The 11,785-nt window shown below is 35.1% G+C and overlaps 2 protein-coding genes and 1 long non-coding RNA gene across 5 annotated transcripts; all 3 read right to left on the reverse strand.

Annotated features, from left to right (window-relative positions):
• Positions 1-591: 591 nt before the first annotated feature.
• LOC149515135 (uncharacterized) lies at positions 592-2,074 on the reverse strand. Its single transcript, XR_016327722.1, has 2 exons — positions 1,341-2,074; positions 592-1,088 (listed from the first exon to the last, which is right to left on the reverse strand). It is a non-coding gene; the product is annotated as an uncharacterized LOC149515135 (long non-coding RNA).
• A 1,931-nt stretch (positions 2,075-4,005) lies between these two features.
• LOC111294272 (protein CYTOSOLIC ABA RECEPTOR KINASE 4-like) lies at positions 4,006-6,949 on the reverse strand. 3 transcript variants are annotated; one of them, XM_022887531.2, is made up of 7 exons: positions 5,831-6,949; positions 5,472-5,728; positions 5,254-5,380; positions 4,891-5,164; positions 4,506-4,638; positions 4,350-4,436; positions 4,006-4,259 (listed from the first exon to the last, which is right to left on the reverse strand). In XM_022887531.2, the coding sequence occupies exons 1-7, from the start codon at positions 5,916-5,918 to the stop codon at positions 4,134-4,136; spliced, it is 1,092 nt and encodes a 363-aa protein (XP_022743266.1). In that variant the 5' UTR covers positions 5,919-6,949; the 3' UTR covers positions 4,006-4,133. The 3 variants fall into 3 exon arrangements, with proteins under 3 accessions (XP_022743266.1, XP_022743265.1, XP_022743264.1); XM_022887530.2 differs by having other exon boundaries at positions 5,828-6,949; XM_022887529.2 differs by having other exon boundaries at positions 5,822-6,949.
• Positions 6,950-7,529: 580 nt separating this feature from the next.
• On the reverse strand, positions 7,530-11,524 carry LOC111293940 (E3 ubiquitin-protein ligase SINAT2-like). Its single transcript, XM_022887016.2, has 4 exons — positions 11,368-11,524; positions 9,286-9,588; positions 8,642-9,022; positions 7,530-8,202 (listed from the first exon to the last, which is right to left on the reverse strand). Exons 2-4 carry the CDS (start codon positions 9,499-9,501, stop codon positions 7,882-7,884), a joined length of 918 nt encoding a protein of 305 aa, XP_022742751.2. The 5' UTR covers positions 9,502-9,588; positions 11,368-11,524; the 3' UTR covers positions 7,530-7,881.
• Between the last annotated feature and the right edge of the window lie 261 nt (positions 11,525-11,785).

Below are 11,785 nucleotides of genomic sequence, written 5' to 3' on the forward strand. Positions count from 1 at the left end.
GTATGAGAGCTGGTCTACATATATAGGCTTCTGGAACCGGAACGGTGTCCTCTTATTTATACTAACTCATACATACCCCATGGAAGATGTCAATCCATGGGATCATGGGTTTCTGCTTGCCTGCCTATGTGATAAGTTCCTTTCGCTGCAATATGCATCCTATCTTACAAGGATAAGTTCCTTTCTGTGTTGACAAAATATTGATTTTACTTGGCATTCAAACAACAAGATCCAGGATATAACATATTCCAAGTCTTATCTGATCACATAAATGTAGTCGCTGATGCCATTTTGGAATGCAATAAAAGTTATTCCCCTCGTGTCCCCAATGCACTAAAGTTACACAATGCTGCTTAAACTGGTCTTCTGGGATCGTCATCTTGTGCATTTATACACAGAACTTATCCATGCCTCTAGCACATGCGTACTACGATAAATAAAATTGTAGCTTGTAGGAAAATTTCATGGAGAAATCCTAGCTTGGATCCATTTGCACCCAATTCCAGAGTACTAAATGAACTCAGAGAAGAATCGGGTGAATATATCTACAGTATGCAACACTAGCACTATTGTAGACTAAACCCAACAAAGTATAAAACAAAACAGCTTATTTCACAAATTTTCGCATGCCAAATCTAAACCTTATTTTCAAAGTTCGATGACTATTCATAAGTATTTTTTGCTTTCAAGTATGATGTATTCCTCAGTTCTATCTTGCAAGCAGTAAGTTCTACACATGATAGAGGTCATCCTCCTTCAAGCTTCCAATAGAATCGCGAGAACATTAGAAGGTAAAAAGAACAAAGAACACAATGAGATTTACTTCATTCCCAAACAAAAGGGCATTTTCTACGCATAATGCCCAATCTCTGAGCAAAGGATGTATGGTGGATCTAATATCAGTTCACACAAAGTACTCCAGATCATGATATGATTAAGGTAAGAGGGGGCCAGACATTGGATCCATGAAAGTTTCAATAAAAAAACTGGAGGAACATCCACTTCAAACTTTTCACTGTAACATTCTCAATAGATTGGAGAAAGATGACAATCAAGCATGCAGTATTCCAATCTACGCATGACAGAACCTACAGGTTATTAGAGCTAAGAAGTTCAATCAGACAGTAAAGGCTCTACTTTTTTTGCATATAAAATCATTTAATTCAATCAAGAATTCAATCACTCGCAATTTACTTCTAGTAAACAAAAATTCAAATATGTTACCAGTTATTGTCGCTAATTATCACATAAAAATAAAAAATTGCAAATGCCCATTAACTAAATCATGATTCTCATTAGAGAAACTGTACCTAAAATTAAAAAAAAAAAATTTCACATACCCGGTTCCTTAAAATCCCCTCCAAAGATCAACCAAAATTGAATCAACTAGTCATGGGAACAACCCAGCATCAGCAGCTCCTCGTGGCGGCGAATACCCCAAAAACTTCTGCAAATTAGTCCCGACACTAATCGAACACAACAAATACAGAAACACCATCGAACAATTCGTCGAATGCTCCCCTTGTAGCCCTCTATGACTCATCTTCATAACAATTCCCTTCGAAGAGCGAATTCAAGAACCCGAAAGCGACGATCAAAACAAGGGCCACGACAGCCCAGATTAGAACTTGAATAAAGAAAGGTCACAGCTGGATTCGACACGGTCGATTTTCTTGGTTTTGGATTTTTTGTTGGATAACTTGTTTGGGTTTTGGTCGGTTTTCATGGTTTCGAGTTTCTTGGCTGCTTTATCAATTGAGGATTTAAGGGATGTGTAAGAGTTGGTTCGGTAGATTAAGAGCCAGGAATATGGGTGTTGCCATTTTGAAAAGAAAGTGAGGGAAATGAAAATGTCTTGTCGGGAAAATTCGTTGGGAAGAAAATTGAAAATGTCCGATCCAAGGTTCGTTGGTAGTCATGAAATATTCGAAACTTGATAAGTTGCCGTTATGGGCTGAAAGTCGGGCTTTGACCGTTCTGCTTTTGTTTTTCATTTGAATTTATGATTTGGCCCATTTGAAATTGGGCTGGTTAGCCTAGTTTGGATAATGAAATTTCCCATCAATTTTGTCCTTTTTTTTTTCACAACCTGATTTTCGGTAAATAAATTGAAAAAATAATTATCCCATAAGAGCATGTTTTAAAAAATTAATAATAAATAAAGAGTATGTGATAATAATTGTTGCTTTGTAGTCCATGATTCTATTTTTTGTCTTAGCTGGAATTACAGAAAAATATGACGAAGTCAAATGCTGGCAATGAGAATTGATATATGTGCCGGAAAAATGGTCACCACTGGATGTTGTATTTCTCTATTTTCTGCCTGCTTTGCCGTTCAATCTTGACCAGATTTTCGTGGCGCTGGCAAAACGTTGTTCACCAGGTAATCCTGTTGGATATTTGGTAAACTTTAAGTAAATATTTTTTGTTCATTTCGCTTCACATTTGATTTCTGGCAAGAAATACTTGTAGAGTTAAAATTTTTTGACTCTTGATTTCAGTGATTAAGACTCAATCTCTGATCTCAAATACAAAAAAGAAAACATTTTCACCATTACAATATCTTAATTAGATGCTCACCAGAAAAAGGGGAGGGAAAAAAAAGGCTTAGATAAGGGGGTATAAGTTATAACCGTATAAGCCATGTTTCGTCGGTTGCCTTGCCTCCTGTACAATATGAGATTCTGTCTGAGTGTTACTTGTAAAGGTGCAAGACCGGTGATTAGCCAGCCCCAAGTGAGGGAAGTGCTAGAGCAGCAACAAAAAAACAGTTCCCTGACGTTATAATGGCAAACTTGACCATTGCTTTGAGATGACTGAATTTGTAGATGAGCCTGGATTTTATCTAGCCGTTTTGAAGTTTACTAAGTCAAACAGTTAAATTTTTGGATTTGTACTTAACTCTGTGCTTGAATTGTTGAAGCAAAGTTTTGGGATTATCCAAATTTTGTTCACAAATGAAGTGGTAAAATTTTAGTACCAGTTACTTTTGTTTCTTTAGCCATACGAGTTTCCATTTTGATTGTCTCCAGAATCTACTGTACTGTACCAAGTACCAACCAAGCAATTCTGCAGTTTTGCATCTATAGTCCAGGTTAAGCAATGTCTAGAAATATGTCCTAAGCTCGCCTGTAATTTTGGAAAAGGCTTAATTGCGAATCATCCGAAAAGAATTTTTCATCTATGTTCTACCAATACTCAACTAGATTCTGATTGCCAAGGCTATTGTTTATTACACTTTTCTTCTAAGATGCTCCAATGGGTCGTCAACAAATCAAATTCAAAGTCAATTGGGAGTTGGGACTTGCAAAAAAGCATCAAATATGGCGTGCAAATCCAATTGCTTGTTGCTCAAGAAATCAATGTAAAGAAAGGATTAAAGGATGCTAATATTGATCTGAAGCAAACCATGTTTAAGATGGATCAGAATCTGGAGCAATCAAGATATGAAAACAAAATCTCATACCAACAAAACTTCATTAATAATAATAAAAAAAAAAACTGACTTCATACAGAAAATTCTACGACTTTATACGGCACTCTCCCAATTTTTTCTTTCTCTACTTCAAATAAAACAATGGTAAAAAATCCTATTAACTCTAAACAGATTTCATTGTAATCCTTTTATCTTGATTTAAGTAATTTGAAATTTTTATTGATCCAATTAAATAATTAATCATGACATTGTTCTAAATTACAGTACCAAAAAAAAAAAACCATTGCTTTAAATTGTTCCTTTGATAAGCTGAAAATAATTGAAAGTGCTAGGTGCCCATGATAAACTAAATAAAAAATAACTTTTCAAATAAATAAACTCTCTCATCAATTAATTTTATAAAGATAAAGTATAAGTAACTGAATATATTATTTTAAGTCTTAATTTATGCATATCATATATCTGTTTAATGTGGTAACATTGAATTTCGAAAAATAATTAATTTATGCATATCATATATCTGTTTAATGTGGTAACATTGAATCTCGAGAAATAATACCATATCAAGCAAAAGTAAACCCTTATAGGGAGTATATTTGATCATAAAATTGACTTCATTATGTAAAAAGATTACAAAACATTAAGAAAGGGTTACAACTACACAAGCCTCACTACTGCTTTTTAGGTCAGATATATATTATGCTTGAGACTCTGGTCCTGCTGGTTTTGCATGTAGAAGAGGCTGAAGAGCTTTGACAACAATTGTCATGTTTGGCCGGAAGTCTGCCTCGTACTGGACACAAAGTGCCGCTACTGCTGCTAGCTGAGATATCCAAATAAATAGTACAAAAAATTAGCTGCAACCTGAAAAAAACAAGTCATAGAAAAATAATGTAGCAGAAGAGACAACTACCTTGGCAATTGCCTTCGGTGGGTAGTCATTGTTTAGCTTGGGATCCACACATTGCTTGACCTTGTCTTCACTCAATCTTGGAGTTGCCTGCATCATTGAATATGTGTTAGAGACCCGTCTAAATGGCCCCAAATACAAATAGGAAAAGAAACACACCCATGTAACAAGACTCTGTTGTCCTTTGGGCATTGTATGGTCTACTGGTTTTCTCCCAGTCAGGAGCTCAAGAAGAACAACTCCAAAACTGTATACATCACTTTTCTGTGTTATCTGCCCTGTCATAGCATACCTACACAGAAAGAAATTTAAAATGAGTCATGGGAAGACAACAAGACAGCGGAAAACTGTAATGTATTAGGAAAAAATATGTTCAAGTCTCTTAACAGAAAGAATGTTGAAGCAAAAACTTTCATTACTTTGTGGTAATATTGTAGTCAAAGATGGTCTATGCATGAATGCATAAGGTATGGCACGATGGGGGGGCTAGCGTAGGTAATTATAGAAAATCTGTTCATTTAAAATGCTAAATTATAAGACTTACTCTGGGGCATGGTACCCAAAGGTACCCAAGACTCTAGTGGAATGCAGTCGAGCTGCGGTGTCGGAAGATTGATTTGTCAAGTTGAAATCGGCAATTTTGGCCAAGAAGTCATCAAAAAGAAGGACATTGCTTGATCTGACATCACGATGAACTATCGAAGGCTGAACTTTCTCATGTAAATATTCAAGACCTTTTGCAGCACCAAAGGCAATTTTTGCTCTTTGGTTCCAAGTGAGAACCGGACCTGGTTCAGCTCCTTGTACACCTTTCCTCCCTGATAAAAAAATAATAATGAAAATGAATAAATATTTCAAACTGTATACAAAAGAAAAGCTCAAAGATGAATGATGAAACTGAGCATACCATGTAATACATCATGTAAAGAACCCATTGTCGCATGCTGATATACCAAGATTCTGTTATTTGCCTCCAAACAATACCCCATCAACTCCACAAAATGTTCATGTTTAAGTCTTGAAACTACTGATAACTGCAAAATCATTGTAACAATAACATGGGATCAAACTTAAATTTAGACAGATCACTTTAATAGGGGAAAGAAAAGGGTTCCTAACTCTCACCTGTGCTCCAAAGTCAGAATCTGGTTCTGGTGAAGAACCAGTATCCAGCTTCTTTATTGCTGCAGGCTGACCATCACTTAACTTTCCATAGAAAACTCGGCCATAAGAACCTTCTCCAATCAAAGCCTTTGTACCAAAGTTGCCAGTCATCCTATTTAACTCATCTAATGGAATAGCTGGAATTTCAATAGGTAGAACTTTTTGAGGAGCTCCACTTTTAACCACATTGGAAGTCCTTGGCTCTCCTCTTCCACTGCCTGTTTAAAAACATAAGAAAACATTTCATTTTTAGGATTTGAAAATCAATGTCCTGACTCTTGAGGCCTAAGAAGAAGGAAAAACTCAATTACCAGCACCACCGAATTGAATTCCTTCTCTAGGTGGGGCTGTATACTGGTTTGTAGGTGGACCGTCGGGTTCCTCCTCCACACCTCCACAGCAGAACATAGCTCAGGATGTTAAAATGTCAATTTTTCATGCAGGAAAATGACTCTTATCAATTCAATGCAAAATCAATTTTTTTCCTGCATGGGAAATAAAAATGAAAGAATATTATATTATCATTCAAGGAACAATTCAAGCTTAGCCTCGCGGTTATCATATATCCTTTGGAGACTAAGGTTATTTAGGCCCCTTGGAATTTTCCTAAAACGTAGTAAAAACAATTAAGACTTTAAAAGCAACTTTGGGTTTTTCTTTAGAACGATTGATCTTGAAAGCATCAATGTGATTAGAATACATTTCAGCAACATATAAACACAAGCAATGATCATTACCAATTGTCAATGATTATATGATTCATTTCATTGCAAAACCAAACCAAATGAACCAATATCTCAAATGAAAAAAAAAAAAAAAGAAAAGAAAGAAAAAAAGAGGGACAGCATTAAAGCAGTAGAGACATACCTGAAACCCAGTGATCTGATCAACCCAAAGAAGGGAAAAAAATGCAATGAAAGGCTGGATTGACAGATAGAGGGAAGATTGATAACAGAGAAAACAACAGAAACAAAATCTTTATAGGAAACAGGAAAGTGAAAGAATTCTTGCTAGGTTGTTTCAACTTCTTTTTCTTTTTCTTCTTTTTTTCGGTTTATTCCCCCTTGCTCTGTAATGGCTCTGTATTGGAACAGACATACATGTTTCCCCTGTGTTGCGAGAAACTCGGGTCTCTCATAGTTTAACCGTTAATCTTAAAACTAACCTACTTCTACGTGCATTCACGTTTGCACATGGCTAAACTGAATCTATATTTTCTATTTTCTATTAATGTATTTTTTTTCTTTTTTATGATTATCTAATGGTCTAAGATTTGCAATTTTGCATGATCAATGATCAAAATGGTGAAGTGGGTTTGATATATAAGCCTGGCTGGGTCGAATCCTCCCTTCGTCCAAATTGTACATATCAGTAAACATCGCGACGGGCGTGATCTTCCTTTTTGTTGGATATATCAGTTTAATCTGGACTGTCCATGTTTCCTATTAATTGGCAACGACAGGGATGAAGCACATTGCAAAATTTCAATATTTCCATGTCAACGGTCCGAGGTTTCTTGGTTGGAATATGACTTGTTAATGATTAAGAAAGGGGAATTGTTCTTGCATTTTAATGATTAACAAATGGTTTTAGAATATTAAATAAGTGGGTTTGATATTCAAAACTGGATGGGAACATATGAACTTTATAATATTATAATTCGTCTGATGTTTTGTAATATTAAATAAGTGGCTTCAAGTCCTAAGCATCACATCAATTACCAGATTATTCGTGTCTGTCTGGAAGACAAGCACACCATCTCCAGTGTTCCAGAGTTAGGCAGAGTTTTAAGACATTTGACGTGTTAGTCCTACTGATAATCTTGAAAGTCAGTTTTACTTTACATGCAAATTTCCTGTGCACTCTTCTCAGCATCGATGAAAGCTAGTATCATCAACTAGCTATTGCACTCTGATTATTAAAAATGTAGAAAAAGGTCTTTTCAGGACGATAATCTTGAGTTTGGACAAAAAAGTAGAAAACAATAGGCAAAAAACAGGATGGATGAGCAAAATAGAATTTGATAATAATGATTAAGTGGTTTAATACATGAAGCCAACGGCAATTGCAACCAAGAGATGGCACAAGCCTTGAAGGATTCAAAAGGAACGTTTCATACATACGACTGCAATAAACTTTGAGCAACCAAGTTGACTTAATATAAATCATCATTTCCTACACTAAACATTCAGTAGATGGGGCGAGGTCAGCAGATGGATTGGACTGTAAACGACGTAACCCAGTCACAATACAACATGTAAATACAAAAGAAAGCCCCGTTTAGCAAAACGAAAGCTTCATTGGTTTGCCAATGAGACTCAGAATTTTTGAAACTGTACAAAATCACCTCAATTCTCCATGGTTTCCTATCTCATTCTTCTTTCCATATACGGCCAGTTACCCTCAACTTCAGCTCTTGCCTATTGCCACCGGAAAAGTATAGAGCTAGATTCCTTTGGATAATAAGTCCATCCTGACTGTCATGAACTTTCTTATGACTGTCTCGGATGCTCCTTGGAATCCCCTGCCATATTAGCTTACGACCATTTGCACCGACTTCCAAACTGTATCTGAACTTTTTTGCTTCATTTTCATCACCCATAAAACGTAAAAAGGCCATATACACAGGTGCCATCCCAAGCTGGAAGGCCTCAAAATGCAAGCAGAACTGTCTTCTAAAACAATTGAGCACCTGGACAGGATGTTAGAATTCATTATCATAGCAAGACAAGATTTGATTTGACCAGAACAACAGTAGATAAAAACATTACAATAGATTGCATATGAAGTTAAAAGTAAGTCGAGGATATATTGTTTAAAAAGCAGCAGTAATTGTTATGAAATAATTTTCGATAACTTGTCAAAGGAATCCTTTCAGAAGCATAAGATTTGCACTTTAAAACCAGCACTTAGCATAACTTTAACAGTCTGAACAGAAACCACATAATCTCCTTGGTAATTGTAAGAACTCAAGTGACTTAAATGGTTTTCAATTTCTTTTGACAACTAGAAAATAAAGAACTGTGAGCAAGACTTTACAACCATAATGTTTATCACAATTCACAAATAACTATTATCGGACAAGCATGGTAACACTTGATTGTCATGTACTGTAGCATAAACGAACTTACAGTAAGCATCCATGTGGCATTTTCAACTTCATGTGGATTTGATTTCACATATCGATGGTTGAAGGTACATCCATCATGCATGTCAACCTTATGATCGTCCTTGAGATGTGCAACAAGAGTTGGGATGTCACCTGTGACGGAGCACTCAGACCCCGCATAAGGGCAATTGTAGGGACGAAACCGACAGTGTGGCTCATGCTTAAGCTTGCTGTAATAGGGGAAGATATCATGGCAACCTTGGTATTTACAAGGGAGTTCCAAGGATTCTGCAACTTTCTCCAAAGCTAAACACCTTATATTACCAAGATCATAGCGGCATGTCGGGCAACAGTTGTGCACTCTAATCTTGCAGTTTGAACACAAAGTGTGTCCATTTGGGCACTGCAATAGAAGATTGAATGCAACATATAAAAATTTTAGTAACTGAGTAATTTTTACAAATTTGAATATAGAAAGAGGTTAAGAACAAAATTTCTAAGTCAAAATCCCCATAGAAACTAATTAGTAAAGGAAGCAGTTACATAAACACTTAAAACCAAAGGGGCCTATGTCTTGAAAAAAACTTCTAAAACCCTTTCAAATCACTTTCCAAGCACAATGATTAATTAAAATTTTAAATTAACCTGGTCAATTGGTGAACAAACCTGGTGAATTGGTGGGTACATCAAATTCGTGCATATAGGACACTCAAGGAGCTCATAAACACCATTGTTTGAATGAATTCCATGTTTTCTAACGAAACTAACAGCAGTTTTCATCGTTGTAGTATTACTCTCGGATTTTGTTGTAGCAATGTTGTAATCCGCAACAGAGGGATGAGATTCAACAACTTCTTTGCAAACACTGCCTCCAGGAGCCATTGCTACTCCAAATCTGGAATATCTCTAGTCAACTACTTTAATTTTTTTGTGTTGATCTATTTTTGAGAGGCCTCACTCTCTATTTCCCTGAAATAGAGGATAAAAATTAGATGTCATCAGAAAGAAAGATACTTTAAATGAGTGGCACAAGAAGATTCAAAACTAAGGCCGAACACGATTCCTTTTTTAAGCCTTCCATACAGCCAACTCCAGAGTTATGGAATACAAGGCTTAGTTTATTGTTGTTGTAGAAAGAAAGATACTTTAAGCAAAACATGCTAAAAGCAAATTACACAACCATATGCAGTTGCACATCCAGAAGAAAATAAGGCAAGCAGAGCATAATATGTGAACTATTTGATGGAAACAAAAAAGACTTACTAAAAAGACTTGTTCTCATCCACAACATTAAATTTTGGCAGGTTAGGGGAACTATGGCAACCTATAGTAGCTTTTTGGTAACTAGCTCTAACAAGATTTAAACCAGATTCTCATTTAAGTGGTTAAACTTCATGAAGAGTCTCAATTTGCTAACGCTACAAATCATATTGCAATAAAAGCCAAATGAGTATCAGGTAGCATTTTCAAATGTACTTGGCCTTTTTAAAGAAAAATCTAGCTACAGCACACTAAAGATACAACATTATTGAGTTCCAAGAGGGCAACAAATATCCATGGCAATGATTGTATATTAAAGTTCCACTTAGAACATCTCAATTTTCATGTAAGAAGCCTTCTTCCTTCTTATTTCTTGTTCATCAAATTTCCAAAAAGATGGATACAAAGTTTAAAAAACAAACTTTTGCCAAACACTTTGTGATCAGTGAAAATAATACATAAACAGCAAGAATTTATGAAACAGTACTGAGTACTTTACAAAGCAACATTCTAATAACGAATAATGGTTTTCAATCTTTCTAAGAGAAGATACACAATTCCAATATCGGGAAGTATGTTCTATAAAAATAAGAAACTGTTTCCATGTTGGACATATTCACCAAGCTGAAAAACAAGGAGAAAGCAAAAGCATATTAAAAAGTGGTCATTCTTCCACCAATCAAAGAATTCAGATTGCCACGCACAACAAGAACAGACACGTTTTCTTGTCTAATTCCTTCCACTAACACACTTATAACAAAATTTGCTACATCTTTAACGAAGCAAAGGGGAGGATCACAATCAAATAGAACCAGGGTTTACTGAAAACTACCTTTCCTAATAACATGATCATCTAAGAAAGCAAGCAAAATTCCCAGATTTTTAATGAGAATACTATCAATTTCAATCAAATATAAAGCTGAATAATGCAGAAAATAACTATCTTTATCGTTGATGCAAAATAACTATCAAAGAGCAACCAAAATATGAGACAAGAACAGCAAATCAAATAAAACTTCCTCCCAAATTACAGGCAAATCCACCATTTTTCAATTGGATTTTACACAACCAAAAAATTTTAAATCTTCAATTTTGTATAGCTTCTAATAAAGCAACCAGAAAATGAGACAGGGAAAAGTATAAAGAAACAACTCCCTCCCCGCACCCAATGTCCCCAACAAAGTTTCATCTTTTTCGAAGCAATGTCAAACTAAGCTTTTCCAAAAAACCAACTTTCCCATTTGTATTCATGAAACATAAACAACAAACAAAAAAAAAAGCACCAATCAAGTTTCAAACATTACCAATCAAAAGAAAAAAGAAAACCAAAAAGACTAAACCCAAAGAGAAAAAAAAAATCAAATAGTTGAGATTTCCAAGTTTAGTGTCTTTACACATCACTAAAATCCACAAATAAAATCTGGGTTGTGCTCAAACCAATAAAATAACAATAATAAGACAAAGTGCCAAAGGAGCAGCGAAGCTTACTGGTTTTAAACCCAGCACATGGAAAAATGAAGGAATAAAACGGAGACTTGTTTTGCATCAAATGGTTATGGTGACCATGTTCTTTTCTGCAAATGCAAACGCAAATGAGAGTCTTTTTTATATATATTTGATAATTTTGGGTTTTTTTTTTTTTTTTTTTTTTTTTGGTTTTTAGAAGTAAAACATTATGGTCTGTGTCTGTCGTTTATAGCACTGATTTTTTGTTGTCTGCCCGTGGACCAATCACCAATGCTTCGCACACGCAACTTTCGAAAATTCGATTTTTTTACTAATATATATATATTTTTTATTTTTTACAGTCCCATTAATGAAATTGAGAAAATCTTTTTTTTTTTCTTTTCTATTTTTACCTATATACTTTTTGGAAGTTTACAAGATCAAATAATTAAAATATAGT

The sequence above is a fragment of the Durio zibethinus genome, chromosome 14 (genome assembly GCF_047325235.1).
Source record: "Durio zibethinus cultivar Kanyao isolate XHJ-2024 chromosome 14, ASM4732523v1, whole genome shotgun sequence".
Taxonomy (NCBI): Eukaryota; Viridiplantae; Streptophyta; class Magnoliopsida; order Malvales; family Malvaceae; genus Durio; species Durio zibethinus.